Raw genomic sequence first — 23360 nt, 5'->3', positions numbered from 1 at the left:
CCTCTGTTCTGGACCTTCTGTGGAGAGCATGACATGTTTCTTCCACAGAAGTTATGATAGTTTTTTCACATATTTTGTTAATACATTCTCACTCTCAGGGGTAATTTAACTCTTACAATTTTGGGACAATGGGTTTGTTAGTAAATGCCAATCCAGTTCCTCTCTTCAGCATCATCTTAATGTGTCCCAAATTAAGTAAATGCAAAATTTTGGACTTTTTTCTCCACTGATATTAATTATTGGATTAATAAACCAATTGTGAGAGAATGGTAGTTTTTAGTGCTGTGCTAGGGAAGTACAAGAACACAGATGCATGAAAATAGAGAAACTAAAAATCCTAAGGCATCATTCCTGCATGACTTTTTCGAGTTTTCTTCAGTGCCTTGTGCTCTTCCAGTTGGTATTTCCAGGCTACTGTTAGGTCTTGCTGCTTCATCCCATGTTTGCATTCTCCAATTCAAACTGTTCATTCTTTCCAAATGCAACATTTTTTCCCCAAATCCTGATTTTAGCTAATTCTTACTTGCTCTATTTTTGTTGCTATTATTGAATTTAGTAATTTATTATTATTTATTGGTTATAATTGCCTTTAGCTAGCTCATTGGGTGGCAGACCATACCAAATCCACAAAATACAGTGGTTTTTCAGTTTTTCTGAATGAGATGATGCTGGCCACTGTTAGAATAACAAATTGTTTTTTGAGGACCTGCTCAGTGTGGTTGTATCTATATTTCTACTTCTTTCCTCTTTCTCCCTTTCCCATTCTCATTCATGTTGTGCTATTTAATCTGCATTAAAAATGAGATCTGTTGTAGGTTCCCCATCTTTATCTCCACTTCCATGATGACATCTAGAAGTTTTACTGCTGCCTTCCTCGTCTGGTGTCCCTGTGTGTTGTTTGTCTCTCTTTATAGGGCAGTTTTTGTCTCCTTCCTGTCTCCTTACCTGAGCTTTATGTGTACAGAATCTCYTGTATAAAGTGAGTTGTTTGCAGTCTCACAGTAAATCAGGGCCGAATACAACCTCACAGGTCTCCAGTTGTGTTCTAGAGATATTCTCAAAAGTAATTTATAACTCTGCTTTTGGGAGAAGTCACATTCCCCTAGTGAACACGAACTCTGGCAAAGCCAAACAAGTTTATAATCCAATATACAATGCAGGAATTGGTGACCCCAAGGAACGRGTGGTTTGCTGTACAGCATTTGTGGGGTACAGGACACAGGTGAGGGTTTGGAGTGAGTGCAAAACGTGTGCCCAGAGGAAAGAGCTGCTTGTTCAACATGAGGACCTCTCCTGCCATTCCATCACAAAGATATGTGTTTGTATTTTGGGTCAGAAAAAGCAAGTACAGTTCAGTGGAACAGTTCAGGTTCTTTAGAATGATATGATACACAGTTTGATCAGCCAGGCCAAATTTAACCCTGGCATGGAGGCCTGAGAGGCTGCGCCTGCTCACAGAGGTGGTGGGGCCATTCTCTCCCTTGGATTTTGGTACCCCAGTTAAAGTAGTGGTGCCCTCCTCTGGTTTTGGCAAGATGTGGTTGAATCTGTCATTATTCTGTCATTATCTTCCTCTTGTCTCAAGTTGTGTTACGTTTATTAGTATTTTATTACATTTATTAGTCGAGTCAAGGGAAGAGCAAGAGGAGGGAGGGATGAATTGTGTTACACTGGCTGGGCTGTCAGAGGACTCCAGACAGGAAAGGTTACAGGTGGAGCCCTGAGAGATAGACAGGAGATGTATTAATTCAGTGTTTGTGTGTGTCTGAGGGCAGGGATTTGCTCAAAGTATCAAAGAAGCCACAAAATTAAAGCTTTTTAATGCAGTCTGACCACCTAGGAGGCAGGCAGGCCGGGCAGCTCGTGTACCCCTCTCTGCAGTCATTTAATTGCACCTGGTATTGGCATTATTCAAGCTGATGCTAACAGCAGCCTCCTGTTCCTAGAGCTCACACTTTTAAGTCAAGTTAAATATTTTGAGACAAATCCCAAGGTTCTTATGCAGAYGAACTGCCATCAAACTCAGTGAGCCAGGCTGCTGGGGAAAGTACAGAATAAWTGCTGATTGCAGTGAGGGTCCTTTAGAAATTGACAGCTGTGAAAATACAACAAAATTTGACCCAGTGGGRCTGTGAGGAGAAGCTAAGTACAGAGCTGGTGATTTTTCTCATTTTTAAAGCTGTTTTTAGTCCACCCAGAAGTCAGTGCACCAATCCTGTACTTTCTGCCACTGTACSAGCACAACATGAGCAGCACCTTGCGTGTGAGTTCTGTGACCTTGTAGTCACAAACCACTGCATCTCCATTCTTTGTAAAACACAAACTGTGTTTTACAGGATCATCCCTTTGTTTGCTGTTTTGATGAAYGCCTTCTCATTTTTATTACATTACTCCATGATATAGTAAATGTGAAAATAAGAAAAATCTCTGTAGGAAAATGAGGTTACAATGGGAAAAATCATATTTTTGAGGATATTTTAGCTTATACTGAAAAAATACAGGACTGTGTCTCTGGTCTCAGCACTGACCTGRCTGGTGATGGATTGTGTCGTTAGGTTATTGATCAACCTTCTCCATATCTGTCTGATAAGCTTTCTGTTTAACTCTGCCTTTAGCTCTRCAAGACAAAGGCAGTGTTATCCCAGGTGTTTCGGCACTGCTGATTCCTGATAGGTAAGAAATGGAATTAAAGAGGATTAATGATGAGAAAGAATCCGCTTCTGCTTGGCAGAAAAAKTAATAGAGGTTGCATTTCTTTGTGGTTTTATATTAAAAATCCTGGAGTGTACCTAGAGGAAACTGAGCACTGTGGGCTGTGGCTGCACAGCAGCTCTCAAGTGCCCACAGGAGCTGCTCCTCTGTCACTCACTGCTCTGTTAGTGCTCRGTTGACAGCAGAGTGTGGAAATCAAGGGTTCATTGTTGTATTTCCAACCAAACTTCATGCTGCTGGGAGCGCCATTGCTTGCACCATGGTTTTCCAGTAGCAGGGAGCCTCCCTCTGTACAGAGGGAGTTCATCCTGGCCCTTCTTGTTAAGGAAGGGGAATCAGTGGATTCTGTCTGCTTGAAACATCAGCRTTTTTCTTGCTGCAGCAAGGCCTTTCCACTGCAGCCTGTTCCCACACTTCCCCATGTCCATTAGAGAGAAGCTTATAGACAAATGCCCTCGTGAGGGTCAGGAGAGGATGACCTGCCTGCACAGACTTGACCCCTTCATAACAGGATGTCTTTGATGTCGTGAGGATTTTTATTTTCAGCGCCACTGTTTCCATGTGGGCTGTACCATCTCTGCTGCCGAGAGGCRGTGCATTCCCTTCTGCACAGCTGGGAACTGCTGGACATCAGAAACAGCTCTTTTTAGAGGCAGATTTCAATATCTAATAGCAGCTTTTAGTCACTAATTAACCTAAACAGGGTTTTATTTCTGTCTTTCCCCTTTTCTCCCGCCACTTCAGAAGTGTTTGAGGGAGATACCAGGTTGGCAGAGCTGCTGTGTGAAGGCTTTTGTTTGCCCAAAACACAATGACAGTGTGTGAAGCTGGAGTTAAGTCCAGCTCAAGCAGCCCACTCCTGGAGATCTGTACCTGACACACTGCAGRGGAGTGGAAAGCACTGAAGTGTCTTGGTTGTGCCCCCACACAATCTCTTAATCTGAGAAAATAGTGGTATCAAAACTATTCTTAAACATTGATTTCCCCCAAGCTTGTTCTCCCCTTACCCCCTCTGCAGAACCAGAGCCCTGGTCACGATGACAGCTTTGTGATTTGTCTACTTGCACTTGGCTGGGAGCTTGACTTCGGGTCACTGTGGGCTGCTCAGTCATAGCAAGCCGGGATGGTCACTGGGAGTTCTGTCACCAGCTCCATAAATCCCTCAGATGTTTTGGCACCTCAAGATTTTGTTTGTTACAGCGTTGGGTTTTCAGTCCATGAGAGATTTATGATAATGTTTTCTAATTTGCATGTTCTTATGGCTGGGTTTGTTTTTTTCTGATGTGCAGCATGTTCTTTACCCTTTGAAGGAGAGGATCACTGGGGCTGCTGTCCAGTACTGCAAACAGGAGGGAAGATGGGAGGGCTAAAGACTTGTCATTTGGAAATCCAAAATTGGGAAATTCAGGATAAAATCTGGAGCTATGCTAGACACAGGCATCCAGAGTGGTGATGCCCATATCAGTCAATTCTTCAAGAGCATTTCAGAGCTATTTGCATCTGACTTCATTCTCTGCTGAGCAGGAGCACTGTTGTTGACTTACAGAGATCTAGCTTGGTAGGGATTTTCTAGAAAATTGCTGCTTTCCAGGAGCTCTGTGTGCCCCACTTTGTCGTGGTCTTCTCYCAGTGAGCTGGCAGGAGAGGGGTTAAACTGAGTTATCTCTGCAGTGAGAGCTGGCAGTGGACCTACACTGAGTTTTAGCAGCTGAAACTCAGGCTTCAATATTTATTTTTTTTTTCTGAAAAAGACTCATTTTGTGTTAGGAAGGCTCTGACTAGCCCTTAAGTGGTATCTGAATTGAATTTTAATGGATAATTCCATTGCAAATAAGGTTTTCTTCTGTCTTTTTGATCATGTCACTGGGAGCAGAGAAGTTGGTTCTTTCTTGCCTTTTCTTATCCCATTTTAATCCCAATTCTGTTGCTGCAGGTCTCCCATAAATTACAGTACGTTAAAGGAATTTCCTATTGATTTGCTCTGACAGTGATTTGACCAGCTATGTGAATAGCTGATGGAAGCACAACTTATCTTGGGTTCAGACAGTGGAGCATTGACTAAAGCTCGGAGGTAAACATTTGCAGAAGAAACCTGAAATCATAAAGCCTTGCAGCTCAGCACAATTTACAAACACGTATTAATTAAGCTTTGGCGCTGGCTCTGCTCTGTGTTAGATGAGAACAACATCCTGGCACACAATAGGTTGACATCAGTAACCTTTTATTGTTTATCGTGCTCGGAAGTCACCAAGAATGAGGGTGAAGAAATGTCAAATAATCAGGTCAGACGCAAGTGAATGAGTCTTGATGRTTGAAGCTTGGTACCGTGGGAACCGTTATTGTCCAGAGTAATTTCTGGAACATGCAAGTTAATTTCTTCTTTTTTTTTTTTCTTACAATGTTTGTTCACAAGCTGGGGAAATCTGCAAACAAATTCTACAGACAGATGAAAATCCTTCTCCTGAATCTCCTGTGTGGCTCCTGCCAAAAAATGGTCAAAGACAAAAGTTTAGTGTCAAAGATAATAGGTCTCAAAGTTATTCCTGCTGCAATAACAAGGCCCAGCACAAACCTGCTTAATAGAAGAGGAAGCCGAGGCAATAAAGTGATATTTGCTTGCAGAGACAATGGGGTGTTGCCTTTTCACTCCCCTGGGCATTTGCAGTGCAGGCTGCCCCACTCTGTACACAGCACACTCGGGGCTTTATTCTTTGAGGGCTGGGTTCTTGCTGTTCACAGTGGGATCACTTGAATGCTTRTGCCTGCCTGCCTAATATATGTTAATTGAAGGACTTTTGTGTCTCAACATCTTTATTAATATTAATGGAATGAGATTTTTAATGGACCTATACAAAACATGCTTGACCTAGCTTGAGCCCTCACTTTTGTTTTTATACTCTGCAGCACAGTGTGGCTTCCAACTAATTTCAGAACRTAATATTATATTCTGTGGCAGAATACACAAACTAATGAAATGTGGATTACTTTTCAGACCTGCAGTTTCCTTGCCATGAGATATATTCTGGTGTTATATAAATTCTATAAWTAGTTCTTTTTAAATCATAAAATTAAAACCATGTTTTCTTTGTGCAAATTATTGCACTTTGGTGAAAAGAGTGAACATTTTAAAATAATTTTCCTGACCAGACCTGCCTTATGCTACACACTCTTTTTTATTTTTTTTTTTTTTAGGAAGAAGCCATCGAAACAGTAGGCCTTAAAATTAGGCTAGACTAAACCTCAAGAAATATTTCAAGTTAATATTGTTGTTAAAGTATAAGCTGGTCATGGTGAGGGAGAGATAAAAAAGCTGCAATGTAGCATTGGACAAGAAAGTTAAAACTTCTCTAAACATCTGGCTACCCAGTGTCATTTCTTGTTAACACTTGACAGAAAGTTATGTTGCATGTTTTGTTAGATGCAAGTATAAATTAAATGTTCAAATATTAGTTTTGGGCTAGGGCAGGGATGATTTTTTTTTTGCAGTCTACTGTGGATGATTATGGCATAGATAAGAAAAATATTTCTATCACTTCTGTTCGTACTTTCTTGCTTCTTTTTCTGATAACGGATAATTCCTTGTAATCTGCTCTGCCTTTCACTGTTTGTAATAAACATCTCTGCAACCACTGTAGAGACCAGYCTGCCACAACAGGAGCTCGAGACTTTCCCCTCAGCTGGTTCTCTTCATGCTGGAAGCCATATGGATCTCTTTTACACTACTGACATCACCTACTGGTGACTGGATTGTAATCCTGCTCCAAGTAGCAAAAGCTTGAGCAAAGGGGCAGAGAAAAGATAATTTCCGGCCTGAGACAGCAGTGAGCTGCTGATGTCTGCTGGTTCCTGCAGCCCAGTTTGTCCMCTCTGCTTGACAGGTGTTTGCTGGTTTATGGGCTTCATCTAAAGCTTCTTTTGGTGAGTAAAAAGTTTTTGCTGGCTGTTTTGGAGCTGAACCTGCCCTTGGGAGAGGCCTTTTCTTTCTCCCTACATCATCTTGGCCTTTGAGTCAATGGGCACACCACTTTTTGGGGACACGTTGCTGCAATTGCTGTTTGGTTTAGAAAGGTATTTTGAAAAGGGGAGGCACCACTGGCTCATGGAGGAAGTGAAGCGTGTCTSTTGCTCCTGGCAGACCCCAGAATGTGTGCTGGATGTAACCCAGGGTGCTGCTGTGTAATCAGATTTCATTGAATCACAGGTTAGAMGAAGGGAAACTGTTGAAGGGCAAAGCCCCTCTGCAGGCTGAGCCTTGCTGATCCCATGGAGCRCTCACACCAGCACAGCCAGGAGTGGGATGAGGCAGGAGCTCAGGCAGCTTCCCAGAGAATCTGCTGCTGCTGCTGCTGGAAAATGCACCCAAGTGCTTGGCATGCAGTGCCTGCAGCTGCCAGAGGGCTTTCAGTGCCCTGCTTTCAGTGCCCTGCTTTCAGTGCTGCCATTCCAGCCTGGACAGTGAAGGAAACGCAATGGCCACCAGAAATACAAAGGCACGAGTGAATGGAAAGTGGTTATTTGGCCTAACTCAAATAAAATCCTGATGAAGTCAATCCTGATAAAGGATTGGGAATAAAAGAGGATGGTAGGTTTTGGGGCTTGTTGTCCTTGTTAGATGGGAGATGGACCTGGCAGGTTTTGAGCTGTGCAAATGTACAGGGGTATTATCAGATAYCATCAGGGAGCACCTGTAAGGGACAAGACCTCATCCATCTGTTTGTGGCAGGAGAGCTGAGTAATTGCAGAGAGGGGAGCAGTTGCAGCAATGGTTAATTGATTCCTGTGCTTACCAGAGACAGCTGGGTGCTCACTGGAGCTGCCTGAGGCTCAGAGCCCTGCAGGTCTTGCTGAATGAAGACCATGCGTGATCCCAAGGTCAGAGCAGGGTGCAGGTGGTGCAGGGAACATCAGGACAACACTGTGGTGACAAGGACTTGAGATCTCCATCATCTGTGGGACAGATGAAATACCAAGGAAAGGACAATTTGGACCAGCAGCTGAATCAGAGAGAGAAGCTGATATATTACCATGTATTACCAGGTGAAGCTAGGAACAAAAATGTGCCAGATTGTGGTCTTGGCCTGGTATTGCACTGGTTCTATTTACAGGTTCTCAGCTTTTGGGTTACAGTGCCATCAGAAGTTTATTTTTGTTGTAATTTTCCAAACATTTCTTTGAAAATTAGCTTGCACAAGGCAGCACCACAACACTGAATTGGTTGCAAATAGCTTGAGGGCTGAGGGAATAGTATATTTTTTGTTGTGGCTGTTCACATGATTTATTTAGTTGTTTGAAAGGCTACAGTTTGGGAAAGTCAGGAACCCACTCTAATGTGAGAAACAAAACAGAAGGAAATGTTACTCACCTAGAATAAAGGTCTGTCTTCTGCAAACTAGCATTTGTGCATAGCTCAGGTCACTCTGCCTCCACAGCCCTTCTCCTGTGTYAGGATTAACAGAAGATGGGGAATATTTCCCTTTGGGAATGTCTCCTGCACACCATCAGCCTGCTCAGAATGGTGCCCATATGCTCCAAAATATCTCCATGGATATTCCACATCTTTTAATGACAGCTTAGCCTAATTGCTAGTAAAAAGGAATGGGAATTTTTAAATCCATCCATACTTTTCTATACCACTGCACTGAATTGGTACCTATACTTTATTAAATTTTGTTTTGCAAAGAGCAGTTTAGTTCACTGTCCATTGTGTCTGAAATAGGAATATATTTTTATTTCCAGGGAGTTGCACAAGGCAGTGCTCTTTATGGCTGTATTCTCTTCTGCTGTTCAGTAACTTCATCATGATGATTTAAACCAGCACCTTCGTGCTTCTTCCAGGAAAGGACTTGGATTTAAAAGAGAAAGTCGTTGTAATTTGCCTTTAATTTTTGCAGTAAGTGGAGGGGTATKGGTTTATTGCAAAATGTTATAAATTGGAGGATGTATACGAATGRGTCTCGTGACTTTATTGTTTGTTAAAATATGTTAAAGGAGTAAGTCACTCTATATCTGTAAAGTATTTTATAGCATTTATTTGCTATTGAAAACAAAATCAAATTAATTTCAGATTAGTGAAATTTGTAAGAATTCTTATAAATAATCTGAAAAATTATGCAACTCTATTGTCCCATTCCAGTCCTTTTGARGGGCTCAGTAGAAGCCCTGGAGAGGGGTGATCAGATGTGGAATCTCTGAACCTATTCTGACAGGATGGGGAGTGCAGCTTCTGCCCTCTCTTATCTTGCCAGTGTTCTCGTGTGTGCTGCCTCTCCCCAGCGAGATGCCAGACTGATTCACAGCAACTGATGGGCAGTTTAAAATTACAAAGCTTTCGGTTTCCTTGTTCCTCACAGATAAAGAGGGTGGGCATTTCCTGATTATACGGTATACAYTCAAAATATTTAAGTTCCCCACGGTGCTATTTGTGCCTAATTTACTTCCCCAGCACATTAACACTGCTGGTTTTCCGCGGTGGGAGGAGTGTGTGCTGTAACATGCTGTGAAGAGAGGAAATGTTTCACAAGAGCTCCTTCTGGCTTTTCCTCTGTTTGTGTTACCACCTGGAAAGAAGAAAAGGTGGAGGGGCTGGCTGATGATCCAGATGGATTGCAGGAGCACTCAGGTCTTCGGGCAGACGTGTGGAGCTGGGCAGATTCACGCTGGGAGGTGGCAGGATTGCACTTCTGGAGCACACGGAACCTCCTGCAGGAAAATGTGTGCAGGCACAAAGAGTGCTGAGTTAACATCACCCCGTAATCCTGGGCAGGCRGTGCCCCTTTAGAGCAGCCAGGTTATTCTGGGGAAAAGTCGGGGATGTGCTCTGTGAGGGATGAGGACAGGCTCCAGCAGAGCAGACATCGTCTGAGTGTAATAAATCAGAGGCTGTGCAGGTCACACGGAGCTTCAGAGAGACCTGGAGTGGGAGGATCACATTTATCACTTTTTCATGGTCACTTTTCTACTTCTTGCCTACGAAAGCAGACAAATTACCTCTTGTTTATGGGAGYTGATGCTCTTTGATGTGCTAATTATTTGACCTGTTGTGCTCAGCACACCAAGTGTGTCCTGACTCCCAGGTAAGGGCTCAGGATGCAAGAGCAGCTGAGCGGTGCTGTGGAGCCTGCTCAGGTCCATGTCCCGTGGTGCCAGRGTGGAGCAGGGAGCACTCAGGCCCTGGGAGAAGGAGCTGCATTGCAGACTGGAGTGTCTGTGCCTCTCACACACTCCCCTGATGTCCCAGAGCCTCTGCGACCCTGGCAGCACATTCCTCTTCGTGGAGCTTTTTTCTTAACCTATGCTTAACCTGACCTTTGCTTAACCTACTGTTCAGTAGATTCATTGCAGGGAGAAGGTCAGGCTGCTTAGGAAATTTTGCCTCCTAAATCTTCTGCTGATATAACTTTATTTTTGCCATCCCTTTATAACTTTGCAGCATGCTGAGCTGTCAACAAATATCTCCCTTGTCTTCACTGCATCTTTATTTCAGTCAGCAGGCCTGTAGTTTTTTACATAGTGGCAACATCTGTGCAGTAGATATCTGGATATCTTGGACCAATTTAATATAAAGACTATCTCATAAAATAAAAAGTTGCTTTCAGATGCTACCTTCCTTTTGAAACTTAAATTTTCCTGTTTCCTGAGATCTCAGAGAACATCACAGGGTTGCTTTGAGCTTTACTCCATGGAGTGTATTTTGAGAGCCTGGTATGTAAGGTAATGTTCTGAAAACACCCCCATGTACAGATGGCACCCTGGCAAATGGTGCTTGCTGACATTACACATAATTGAACTGATTTCTTTATGAAAAGACACAAGTAAATGCTCCACACTGCCTTTTTTTTCAGTTTCCTTAACACTCATCCCTGCTAAACAGTTGAATAATTCAGAGGCCTGCACTAAAAATCAGTGTAGCCTTTCATGACCAGATTAATTCTGSAGGCCTGTTCAGGGGGTGCAAGTTAAAATGGGTCAGAATACATGAAAACCATTGATTAACTCTCCAAAACCTGGTTTGGACTTGTGTGTTAGGCTCTGATCTTCAAAGACAGGATGCCAGGAGATGTAAATTGATGCATTGGGCTGAGGGATGGATTTACCCCACCTTACCACAACCTGGACCAAAATTAAGGTAATGTTTCTGTGCCCATTTTAAGACAGCTGTGGCATTATGTTTTATTTTATACCAAACCATGACTTCTTTGTGGTGGGTTTTGCATGTCGTCAGAGTTATTTCTGCCACAGAGATTTAGAAAACAATTTAGAAAATTATTTCTCATTGAACTTTCATTTATGATATTATTAAAAACTTTTCTAGTCTGTGACAAATCCAGCTGTTTACTCCAGCAGAGCAGTGACAGCCGGCTCACTCTTGGGCATCATTCCCTCAAATAGAAGCAGAGGCCAATTTGTGGGAGACGAATGAGTGAGTGTGCACAGCTTTAAAGCAGGACCAGGATGGGTGTAGAATGGCTGAGCASTGCAGATTGATGGCATTTGGCTCCAAGGAGAAAAACAAAGACTCTCTGGACTCAGAGTACACTTGGCAGTGTAAAATGGTGAGGGCAGGTTTTGTGACTGTAAACAGGGCCTGCAAATATGAGGCCTTTTCATGACATGGGACATGGATGTAATTTATTACATTTATCTCAGTAAATGACTATTCAAATGGCCATATAAATGAGACTCTGGATACTGGAGATGTTTGTATAGTCATGGAAGTATTATGTGGTGTTACTGTCCTACAGGTTTCTTAATGTTGTGGAAAACAGAAAAGGATGAGATGTTATTTCAGCTTGGTGGATTTCTGGGTTGCTGCTGCTCTATTTTGGGTTTAATCATATCAATTGCCATCAAAGTTTCCATCTTTTACCTCTTCTTGGGGATGGGGGTGGAAGAGATTCAGATCCACCTAGGCTGCTGTTCTGCTTCAAAGAGATTACTTCAGCAAAAGAGCAGAGGATGATATTCATTCTTCCCTGCTCTTTCAGTGATGCCACTCTGCTGCAGAGGGGTCGTTCATGGAGTGGCTCTGTGGTGTTTCATCTCCAGCTGGGCTTAAAACCGTGACACCAAGCAACACCATTTCTCTAAAGGAGAAACAAGAAGCCTTGTAGCCCAGGGACTCCCCGTGAGGAGCAAAGCTCCCAGCCTCCTGCAGCTGATGCAGTGAGTGTTTGTGGGTCAGTGCTGGTGTCCTGTGAGTGGGGTCCCCTGGCACCAGGCTGTGCAGGGATGTGCTGAGGGACAGAGCMACATYTGGGGCCAGGACACTGCCAGGGCTKTGYCCTGGGGCTCTGCTCCCTGCTCAGCTCAGGCTGTGGGGTGGCATCCTGAGGGCTGGGGCTGCAGCTTAGGGTGGGGAAGGTGGAAGCACTTTACCAGAACAGCCCAGCCAGGGTCAGATGTGAGCCTTTTCTACCTTGATTACAAGATCCTGCCTATAAAACTGAGAAATAAGGAGCAGAGATGCTGAAATGCTGAAGAGCAGGGAGTTTAATTCAGATAACCCAGGCGCCAGCCTGACATTCTCACTCTGGGGCCATCTTTGCTKCTTGTTTTCCATTCCCTTAATGGCCTAAGCTCTTTTGTTCCCCTCCCTTTCTCCTTCCCACGTAGATATTTCAACATATACATATGTCTGTGTATGTGGAATATCAGCAAAGCTGATACTTTGCTCCCTACAGAGTTCCTTGTGACCACTCTCTCATGTAACTAATCCACAGCAATGTATACTCCAACGAGGAAAATTAAAAGGTTGGGAACCACTGACCTAACTTCTTAGTAAGCAATACAGCTGGCAATCAGATGTAACCCGAGCTCCTCGTTATTGGAGCTGCCTGAGCTATTCATAGCAAAGCAAAATTGCTATGGGAATTGAGCTGGATTTATTTTGTTTGAATGCAAATTATCCCRGGTCAGACAGGCTCAGATCTTCTGCCCCCTCAAATTCATTTGCATCAGCTCTGGCAGGGTGAAGCTGGGGGATCTGGGGGATCTTCACTGGGGAAATGTGGGTGTGGGTAGGGAGCCAGCAGATGTGGAGAATGTTTGCTGGGGGCTGTGATGCAGTTGGGGTAAGTCACTGTGCAGCCCACAGTCCTGACCAGGGTGAAGGTTCAGGTGGTGTCCCAGTGCTTGGGCAAGTGYCCCTCTCCATTGTCTGCCACCTCACCAGGGTGCCCTGTGAGGGAGAGGCAGCATGAAGCCTTGCCTAATTCTTGCTTGCAATGTAAAATATTCCAATGGGTCCAGCTGCCAAAGTGCCATCATCACAGGAAAAGCTGTGTTTTCACTAAAAAAAACCCAACAAAAAACCACTCAACTTCGATGCTAGTGTACGTGATTATAAAGAGTAGAAAAAGTCTATAAAACTCAGCTGAAAATGGTTCAAGAAATCAGAAAGAAAATAAAATTCTGAAGCCCTTTGGCATTGTATTTTAAAATCTCATAATTTATAGTGTTGTTTCCTGCAAGGCCTGATTCATGACTTTTAATGTTTGGAGTTGCCTGTCTGATAGGGAAGAATGTTGCTGGTCAAAAACGCTCAAGCAAGCATCTGTTAATGCTAAGTAYCTATGGAAAAGGAATTTCCAAGTACTGATTTTACTTATCTATCATCAGTTTTTGTTTGGTTTTTATTTTTTAAAAGCTGTCCATTTTCTGTGTCACTGTGCCCTAACCTTACTGGTTTTGCCTTTATTACCACTGGAGGAGCAGCAGCTTCATTAAGAAGRCATGCACTTTCCCTGGAATATTGGTCCATCTAAACTGCAGCCACATAAAATGGATCAGCTGTACACAAAACTGGAGGAGAATCTTGCCACAACATTTTCATTTCACCWAATCTTTTGAGTGGTATAAATCATTCATACCAAACCAACCATTAGGGTGAAACTCTGCCCTGTGTGAAGGTCTGGGCAACTTGAAGGCACATTTCAGATGTTTAAGAGAGACATAAATGGTGCTGTTGTTTTGTGCTGCTACAGAGAACGACAGGACAGAGAGAGCTGCTTTTCCAATGCTTTTGAAGGTTTCTGAAAGTAAAACTCCTCTCACCTGGACTGTTCTTGAAGCTGTGTATGGGGTGTTAGATCAGGGGATGCTGAGGGGATGCCCTCTGAGGTCAGTTTTTCTGTTATTATTGATGCACCCTAAATAACCAGTCGACCAGCACATGACAAAGAGTGGGCTGCCTCTTTTTAGGAAAAGTGAAGCATAAATGCACTCATTAAMTAATCCTGCTGTTTCCTGTTTGCTGTGTGATGGATTTCAGAACTGTCATAACTAATAAAAGCTCTAGATTTTATCTTACAGTTGCAAGGATTTGCTAAAGCAGGACATACCCAAGTGCTTGTAGAGCTACCAGGGCTAAATTTGAGCTGTTGGTTTTAGCTTATTGCCTTCCCAAACTTTTACAGGGAGCCAAAGAGCCCTACTGATGGAATTGTAAATGAAGTGATCCCGAGTGTAACTTGGTAGAACTCTGACACTTCACTTAAATATTATTGGTGTATAGTTAGCGTGGTTATGTTGTAGTTTGCATTGGTGTTTTTCTCCTATTCATTTATCGTGCCTACTTCTGGGGGCTTTTTTCTGGTTTTTTTTTTTTAACACAAAACATGAGAAATGAGTGAGCTCACATACTGACAAGCAAGTATTTAATCTGTGGCAAAGCAATCAACTTTGTGTTAGTTCTAGAATATCTCATTACCCTGCAATAAATACCAATTTAATACATTTAAATACCAATGTGACTGGTTCAATTACCTTAAGTGGAGGAACAAATAAGAATATTTCCTTATTTGCCATATGCTGACAGGGGGTTGCATAAAGATGTTTGAAACAAGCTCAGTCAGCTGCAGAAATACAAAGGCACTATTGAGAGATAACGCTGGCTTTGTTCATATAGGAATAATTAAACACATGCAAYATTGCTACCTTGTTTTAATTGCTGCATGTTCTGCACAGCACTTCATTTGAGCAACACACAGAGTAGTCTTTCTTGCCTGAGTTACAYTGGCAATTTAAACTTTGTACTCTCCTTCTGTGAGATCTTCAGGTAATAAAATGCTACATTATTAAGAACCCTTAACATTTTACATTTGCAAGAAATCTATATTATGTTAGAAAACAGGACAACTGAGTTATTTTTCTGAGTCAGATTCTAAAGAAAAATGCCATCAGCTGACAATTCTCAAGTCAGGATTGGCAATCAATGATTCTAATGCCTCTTTCATGATAAAAAATACTTTAATGTGTATAAAGGCCATTAACCTAAACATTTGCTGTGTTACAGGGCAAGGAATTCTAGTCTGGTGAAAATCAGTAAAGGTCTGCTGAGGTTATTCCCATCAGCCAAGGACCCAGTCCCATAAAACGTTGCTTTTGTAATTCCCTGACTCTGGGGTTGCTGTCAGGAACTGCCCATTTACAGGCTTGATACTTCTCTGAAGGATGGGTGAATTTTTTTGGCAAACATAAAAGCTAGGGAAAAATTTAGTTCACTTAAATTCTCTCTTTTCCTTTAGTGTGTTCACATGCCTTTGTGCTGCCTGGTTTGGGAGAGGATCAAAAATGAACATGCTCTGAGTTTTACTCGTGGGATTTCTGACTTCAATAATACATGTGTATTATTGGAAGCCTCATGAGAGTCCATTCTCACCAGTTTCCCAGAACATTTTCATTCCCAAATTGGTATAAAAGCACTCTGGAAATGCTTGCACAGACAATGTTCAGCTCAATGGGAGCTCCTGGGTGCTTAACACTCTGTAAAAGTCTGTCATTAATTTAACAATCTGTGTATGGATTTAGGGTCCAGACTTTGCGCTTTTTGTTGGTGGATCATGGATCGTGTCCCTGTCACGATGTCTCAGAATCTCGTTCGATTTATCCAATGCTTCAGTAAAGTGTGAGTGCCCTTCTCAGGGGGACAGGGAGAGGTAAAATGCCCCTCAGCCCTGGCTGCTCTGTCCCCTCGGCAGCTACCTCCCAAAAAGGGGCTGTGGGTCAGAGTGGAGAGGGAAGGAACTCCTTTAATTACCGTGATTTACTGCCCTTGGCTTGGCTGTTTGCTCCTGATGCTTCCCGAGGGTAAAAATATCTTTCACCTCAGCAACACTTTATGCAATTCAACCCCTTTCTCCTTTCCAGATATGCTGCTTGTCATTTTTTTTTCTACCTAATTTCACATCTTAATTTGCTCATTTTGATTATATTTTCCAGAGCATTGACATTTTGACCCTGACTTGAGAGGGGCTCAGTAAGCCCTCTCTCCAAAAGTCAGCCAGTGATATCGGGTATCTGCAGTTCCAGGTCAGGCTGTGCTCTCCTGCTGGCTCTCATTCTTGGAAGCAGTTTTGCTTATGACTGTAGTAAGGTTAGAGTCTCACATATTTTTCAGACTACCAACTTAACCCATCCCAAGAGGTGATTCTACTTCATTACACATTCCCTGAAGAAACAATAATTTATTTAAACTGCTTACATGATGCAGGATTGCTTTGAACAGCCTCGTGATGGTATTGGTTGAATACCCTTGGTTTGGAGCAAAGAGGAATTCGTAAGATGAATGTTGGCAAACTAAACAGGACTTTATTCTTCCTGGGATTCCTTGGCATGTGTGAGAAAATGATACATTTACCACATTTTCAAGGCTTAACCCTAAACCTGCTCTAAGCAGCTGGCAATTTTCCTGCTGCCTTGGCGGGGTTTTGTCCCTGCTGGTGCACAGGGACTGCCACCTCCAYGCTGGTTTCTCTGGGGGGACATTTGGAATGTCTCTGAACCCTTTGCCACCATGAACTCGGTATTATGAAATGCTGTGTCTGCACAGGGATGCTGTGATGTGCTTCCCTCGATAATTGCCGGGCTCTGAGCAGAGCTGTGCCTTCTGGGCTGGGCTGGCCTGCTCTGGCTGCCTTGGAGTGTGAGTTCTGGCAGGAACTGAGGGGTGGTGGCAATGTGAGGGTGGTTTCTGTGCTTTGTCAGGACCATGATTTGCTCTTAAAACCCGAGGGAAGGGCCTCTTGTTCCCTCAGTCTGGGGTGGAGTCTGAGCACAGGTATGGGAGTTGTGGGGAGACATCTCTCCTCTTCCAGCCCACATTGGTGTTTAAAAGTTGACATCTGTCCAATTCCAGAGGCCAAAAGGCTGCTCATGGCCATTGTCAGGGGGCTCTAAGCTGTGTGGATAGCTCGGTGTTCTCTGGATCTCCATCATACCCTCCTGTGGCTTCTGGGCTGCCCTGGTTCCACATGGGCAAGGGTTGATCTGACAGAACCCAGGGGGCACAGCCGAGTGAGRGCAGTGCCTCCTCCAGAGAGGGAAAGCTTTGCTGGCAGAGCTGGGTCTTCTGTGCACCAGAGACTTAACAGTGCAGCAGGGCAGGAAATAAGGRTTTGATGAAAATGAGCAGTAGATAAGGAAATGTCATGAGTTTTCTCTGCAGAGTGAATGAGGACAGAGTCCAGTATGCTGTAACCTGAAATGGTCCCAACCATGCTGGGATGTGCATGCTAGATTTCTAGGAATTGTTGGCCTCAGAAGATTGTAAGTAACCAGCAACTGTAGCTCATAGGTCATCTGTTCTCCTTATCCTTTGTATTTCAGGGAAGTTCTTTGTTTACATCTTTATATGTTTTAAGTAGAGCTAAAAACTTTAATTTGTCTCTGTACTTTATGTTCTGTAACTCTTGATGGGATGTGTTTGAATCAATGATTTGGGGATTTTTAGGAGCTGGACATTTGGGAAATAACACAGCAGAAGTCTTGGATCAATGTCCACTGAAATCTGTGGAAAGCTTTGTGCTGATTTCAGTTGGCCTTTAGTCAAGTCTTKTAAAACTTTTTGCGAATATTTGGAACTATTTTAATGGGTGTGAAATKACATTTAACTCTTCCTTTTTAGTGATTTTTCATCTTGAGCACATTCACACCCACATAATGGTATGGATTTCATTGATTTCCTTGGCCATTGTTTTAGTTAAGGCACAGTGGGTTTTTAACACCTTCTTTTATGTGTATGCTCCTAACACTGAATAAGGCATTCTGGATATAAGCAGCATTTCTTTAGGAAATATGTGCATACTTTTCAGTGCTTCATTTAGCTGAGCTACTCTTGTTCTTGTGCAAACTTAATTTAACTTTACATCAGTCAGTATTAAGTAGTTCTGTTTAGCAGAGATGCTGCAKTTCAATTATTCATCTGTTTCAATTCTCAGTTTTGTTTTGTTGTGCTTCTTACATCATTATTTACATCATGGTTTCTGAAATTCCTCTAACTTCAATATGCACAAAGCTGTTGCCTTCAGTTTAATTAGGCTGTAATGAAAATGCCTTRTTGCAAACAGAGCACCCACAGCCAGGGAGTCTTTTGAGTGCAGAGTGAGGATTTGTCTGCTCTCTCAGCACTCAGCTTTGTTAAATTACAGGAGAGAAATACAGGTTCTGCAAATCCTTCACTCACTGTCACTGCTCTGCTTTTTATGGAGGGTCTGGTTTTTCTGGAGATGCTGAAACCCCAAACTGAATTAGGTTTCCAGGCTGGTGAGCTGCCAAAGGCTTCACTCAGGGTCTCACAACACAGGGGAGTAAATGGGAGCAGYGTCTGCTCTTCAAGTGAGAAGCCAGTGAGACCTGTTAGGAACAGATATATTAGTGATTATCTCTCAAAATTCTTCCACATGGGTTGAAAATTAGTGGTGTATCTAACCTGATTTTGTGTAGTTAAGATGATCTTTTTCAGTGGTTTAAACAATTTCTCCTTATTGTTCAATTCATGGTTTATAATCAATTTTAAAAATCTCAAAGCAGATACCACATTATAATTACCCTCATCCAAATCTCCTTTTGAGATTCTTCTTCCTTTTGAAACACCAATGAAACAGAACAAGTGCCTTACCTTGGTGATTACACMCAGATACTGAGGAATTTCACAGAGCCATATTGGATCTGGAAATTTGTTTAACCCAGAGCTAAGCAAACCTTTTGTAAYAAATAACAAGAGTAGGAAGAATGTTGCCTTTTTATTTCTTCTCAACTTTTCTGCAAACAGACTTCAAGCTCCTCCAAATTATTGATTAAAAACTACTTACTAACCACAAAGGCAGTACATGTCTTTTCATTTTCCTTCCAATGGCATGGAATATCCCTTGCAGAAGAACAGCAAATATGTGTTGTGAGGGAAGAAGAAAACAGCAAATTCCAACTGAACAATCTCTTGGGTGTTCCTTCCCACCATRTTCTCACAATTATTGCTATTATTAGTGATAGCCACAGTGGGATACAGACGGAATAGAAAGGAGTTCCTGGCCTTTTTCATGCTGTTTTGTCTAGACTTACAAGAATGTTAGATTTTGTCATCCTGCTTCCCTCTCATGGTGTTATAATTGCAGAGAATCTGAAATAAAAATGGAATTTTGACCTAGCTGACCCTCACCTCATTGTRTCCTAAACCCATTGAGGTTAATGGAAAGACATCCTTGATTCAAGGGAAATCACATGTAACACATAAAGCTGTGCTGAAAGTAGGAAACCAAATGCATACATTTCCATGACAGTTTTGACAGTATTTATTCTGAAGTATTTGAGCTGGATAAATACATTGCATCTAACTCACAATTATGGAGATGTTTCATATATTTGTAGAAGAAATTCCCAGTTCACCCAGGAGTACGCAGTAGCCAAAATGTGGCCTTCAAGAAACTGGAATTCCTTCATTGAGTAAGGTTAGAAAAGACGATTCTGTGCCAGTCTCCTGCCTCTGTGCTGTGGAATTTCTCATCTGGCATGTTTGCCAGCCAACAATGGAGCTATAGGCACTTTCCTTTACCCAACATCTGCAGAAGTGCTTGGCAATTGTTGTCCTGTTGCTCCCTTTGCAGTTCTCCAGAGGGCTGCAGCTCTGTCCAAAGCCAGGTCAGCATTCTCTGCATTGCTTTGGAATTCCCAACGTGATTATTTCAATCTGAATCCTTGAAACATCCCCATACCTGGAAGAAAATGGTGTGTGATTGAGTGAGTGTCCAACCTGCATTGTGGCACTTCCCCTTTCTTCTTGACAACTTCATAAAACTGGATGTTATCAAAAAGAACGTATCTTTCATTCACACAGCATTTTTCAATTTGGAGGATGACTCTGATGTAAAACCCAAAGGAAAAAAGTCTTATTGGAGATTTAGGGTCATTTCTGTTGGGAAAAAAGTGACTACATTTGTAAGGCACTCAGCTACAGCCTCTGTAAAGGTGCAGCAAAATACATGCAAGGCCCAGAATTCAGTCACTTCTTCCCCCCACCATGAATTCTCAATCCACCCTTATAATGTTAAATATAGAAATGATGTTTAGGGCTGAGACTTCATGTACATCAGGGACAGTTTCTTACAGGAAAATGTAAAACCCCCTTTCTCTTCCATATGGTTTGAATCATTTACAAAATGAATCCTACAGGAATAATTTCTGATGTGGAAACCTTTAAAATGGGGAAATAAGAACCAGATTCACTGCATTTCTGTTTTCCAGCTGAAAAAAAAAAATCTCTTAGCATCGCCCAATTATCAGTGCATTCTAGATAAAGATTGCCTCTCAGAACCACTTGTAAATTGTGTGATGACACACATCATGAGGATTAAAATATTAGTCATTCTCCCTACAGGAATGTACTTTGTCATGACCAAATGCGATCTGACATTTGAAATATGCCAACTTATTGCAGTGAACAGGCGAGTTAAATTCCTGTCAATTATTTAAAACCTGTCTTTTATTGATGGAGGCAATTTTAACCTTCTTTTAGAACATTAAGCAGATACAGACTGAGATGCGTAATTATGTGAGTTCATGTCAAAGAGAGGAGAATGGGCAAGTTGTTAATCAGAATATCATTTGTTTGTTTTATTATTATGATTATTCAGAGGGCAATTAGACCCTCTCAGTTCATAATGTGGAATCTCTTCTATTGCCAAAATTGAGATCACAGAGTGATTTTACAAGCACTCTTATTGGGCCCCTGTGAAAGGTGCTTGTATTGGGGAGTACTGCAAAGCTGCCTTTGATTTGGTTCAGCAGAAGAGAATTTTCATGAAAAGAGCACAGTGTATGATTTTGACTGTTGAGGAGCTGTAGATSTTTGATAAATCTTTCCAGCTGGAATAGACTTAAAATCCATTTCAGCATTAGCTTAGTAAACAGTTAAAGCTGTGAAGACACATATGTATCTTTCAATTTTCACTTGCTTTTCACTTTGTAGTGTGTTTTCCTCATGGGAAGCAGTTCTTAAAGCACACAAAATTCCACAGATCCTATGCTTATGTTMGGCATTCAAACTGCTCTCCTGGTGCTACCCATGGCATTCCAGCCCTGGGAGGTTGTGCTAAAGAAGAACATCCATTTCAGAAGGGTAGAGGTGACACATGTGTCATGTCTGCATTTTCAAAGGCTTTTTTGAGGAAGTGGGGGGAATCATGGTCTTGGAGGACTCTAGATGTGGGGCAAGATGGTTTTCAATTGACATTTGTTTGTCTGCACATATTTTTCTGAAGCCTGAAAGATATGTAGTCCTYGTGGGATGTCAGTTTTGGCAGGAGGGTGTTGGCACATGGTAGAGCCTTCTTGATCCAAACCAAAAATCTGTATCTAGTATTACGTATATAATGTAATAGAATTACCTGATGAAATTTTTTGGTTTTCGACTTGGTAAAAAGGGGTGTTTATTACAACATGTTTTACAAAACCAAGAAATGAAATAAAATCATAACTGATTAATGAGCTGCATGGAAATACTTCCTCAGTGCCACCCACATTTCCCTGGCCCTGATCCTGGAAACACTTCATCACATGTGCAGTTTTATGCACAGATACTATGTGAAAACTACARTGTAGTTTTCCCATACTTCTGTCTTTCAGGGATCCAAGACGGAAAATGATCAGATGCTTGCTTTTGCTGATTAGCTTTGCCTTGTAGGAGTGTGTACATTTTAAACTGTGTATAAATTACGATTGAAGTTCAGGGAGTTGATTGCTGAGTTATGGTGCTTAAATGTTCAGAGGCTCCACCTTTGTGCTGMTGACCTGTAATGTCATTTTCTACTTAGAGTGCCCTTAAGTCTGAGGTTTCTGTTTGGTAGAAATACCTTGTTCTGAAAAAGGTGTGAACCTTAACTSAAATATTTTGTTTTACTGAAGTGTGCACATAGGAGAAGTTGTGTTTCCCAAAAGCATTTCCTTTGTATCTATATCCTTAACACAAACACCCACACAAACAAACCTGTACCCTGAAGAGTGGGTTAATGTTGCATATGAATGTTGCATATGAATATGAATATCCTATTGCATGAAGGTGCTGTGCTGCCAGCCCCACAACATTGCTGCTTTGTGTGTTACCACATGTGGAAATTGGTCATCTCCAGAGCGAAATATACTGAACTGGGAAGGATATCCAGATCGTAATCTGGATAACAGTAATAACTTGATATATAACTTGAATAATAATAAGTTGAGTAGCAGTAAGTGTAGTAGCTAACCCGTGCAGAGGTGAAGCCTGCAGCGAGGCTGGGTTTTGCAGGGAGCTCACTCATGGAGCTGGCTCCCTAACTCRGTGCCGTTCCTTTCCCAGTCTGGTTTGATCAGGACGCGGCAGATCGAGTTCCTGATCTCACCGCTGCCCCAGCAGCTGGCCCAGGAGCACAACTACACATCCCCCGTGGGCCACCACCCGCACGTGCTGTACCGCCGGGCCGCCGAGGGCAAGGTGCACCGGCCCCAGTCCTCCCCTCGAGGCTACCGCAGCCACGCGTCCCACCAGCATCGCCGCCGCCCAAGGGTTCCAAAGCAGCATTTCTGTGGACGTCGCAAGAAATGTATGTAAGGAAACTTTCTSTCCTTTTTTGAGGTAGTGGGTGTTGCAGGCTGTGGGGTCGTCCCGAGGTGTGCTTCACACCCCTTTGGGATGGAGACGTAACCGCTTTAAATTATGTATTCCTAACATGAAACGCGTATAAGAAATTTGAGTTTTTTTCTAAGTTCACAGAATCATCTCTTCTATTAAGCCATCAGAATCGCTGTTTAGCTTTCTTGTACTTTGCCTAGATTAAAAGATCCCAATGGTGATATTTTTTTTTACATTGACATAGTTTTCAGTAAGCAGTTCTGCACAGTGATGGATGCCAAGTCCCTGAATTTCTCTCTGTTAGATTKGGGATAAAAAATTAATTAGGCTTGAAGATGGAGAAAAAAGTCTTCAAAATAATTTCTGAGAGGATAAAGTGTTTTGGAACTCACTATTTAATAATGAAATTTTCAGCAACTGAGATCTTCAAAAAGAACCACCCATGTAAATTGTATAAATAAGATTTTGGAGTCACATCTTAAAAAATATATTGAAGTATATTGTCTTGCCAAGATCCATTCTGAGGCCTTCATTAGGCCCTCRAATTGTAGAACATTTTAGAGCCCCCTTGGTCCCTATATCTATACTTTTAACATTCAGTTGAGTCTTTTTGAAAGCTGATCAGCTTCTGAGTTGAGTTTCTTAATGAGGGTCTCCAGGACTGCAAACAGTATTGAAAACAGTGCCTCAGTCCACTTGCATTCTTCCAACTTCCTACTGAAGTTATGAGAAAATGAACAGCTTCCTCTTCCAAAGGTGTGTAAGGAAGAGA

At 42.3% G+C, this 23360-nt stretch overlaps 1 protein-coding gene across 3 annotated transcripts in view; it reads left to right on the top strand.

Annotated features, from left to right (window-relative positions):
* The window catches only part of ADAMTS18 (ADAM metallopeptidase with thrombospondin type 1 motif 18), a 76062-nt gene that overhangs the window by 5512 nt on the left and 47190 nt on the right, over positions 1 to 23360 (top strand). For all 3 annotated transcript variants that reach the window (XM_057381859.1, XM_057381858.1, XM_057381860.1), the window contains exon 4: positions 22316 to 22559. In XM_057381859.1, coding sequence (XP_057237842.1) covers positions 22316 to 22559 — 244 coding nt within the window. The remainder of the gene's footprint in view (positions 1 to 22315; positions 22560 to 23360) is intronic.

The sequence above is a fragment of the Malurus melanocephalus genome, unplaced genomic scaffold (genome assembly GCF_030028575.1).
Source record: "Malurus melanocephalus ecotype Western Australia unplaced genomic scaffold, MMel_1.1 scaffold_535, whole genome shotgun sequence".
Lineage (NCBI taxonomy): Eukaryota > Metazoa > Chordata > Aves > Passeriformes > Maluridae > Malurus > Malurus melanocephalus.
The sequence above is the reverse complement of the archived record's forward strand: the minus strand, read 5'-3'. Positions and strand labels throughout refer to the sequence as shown.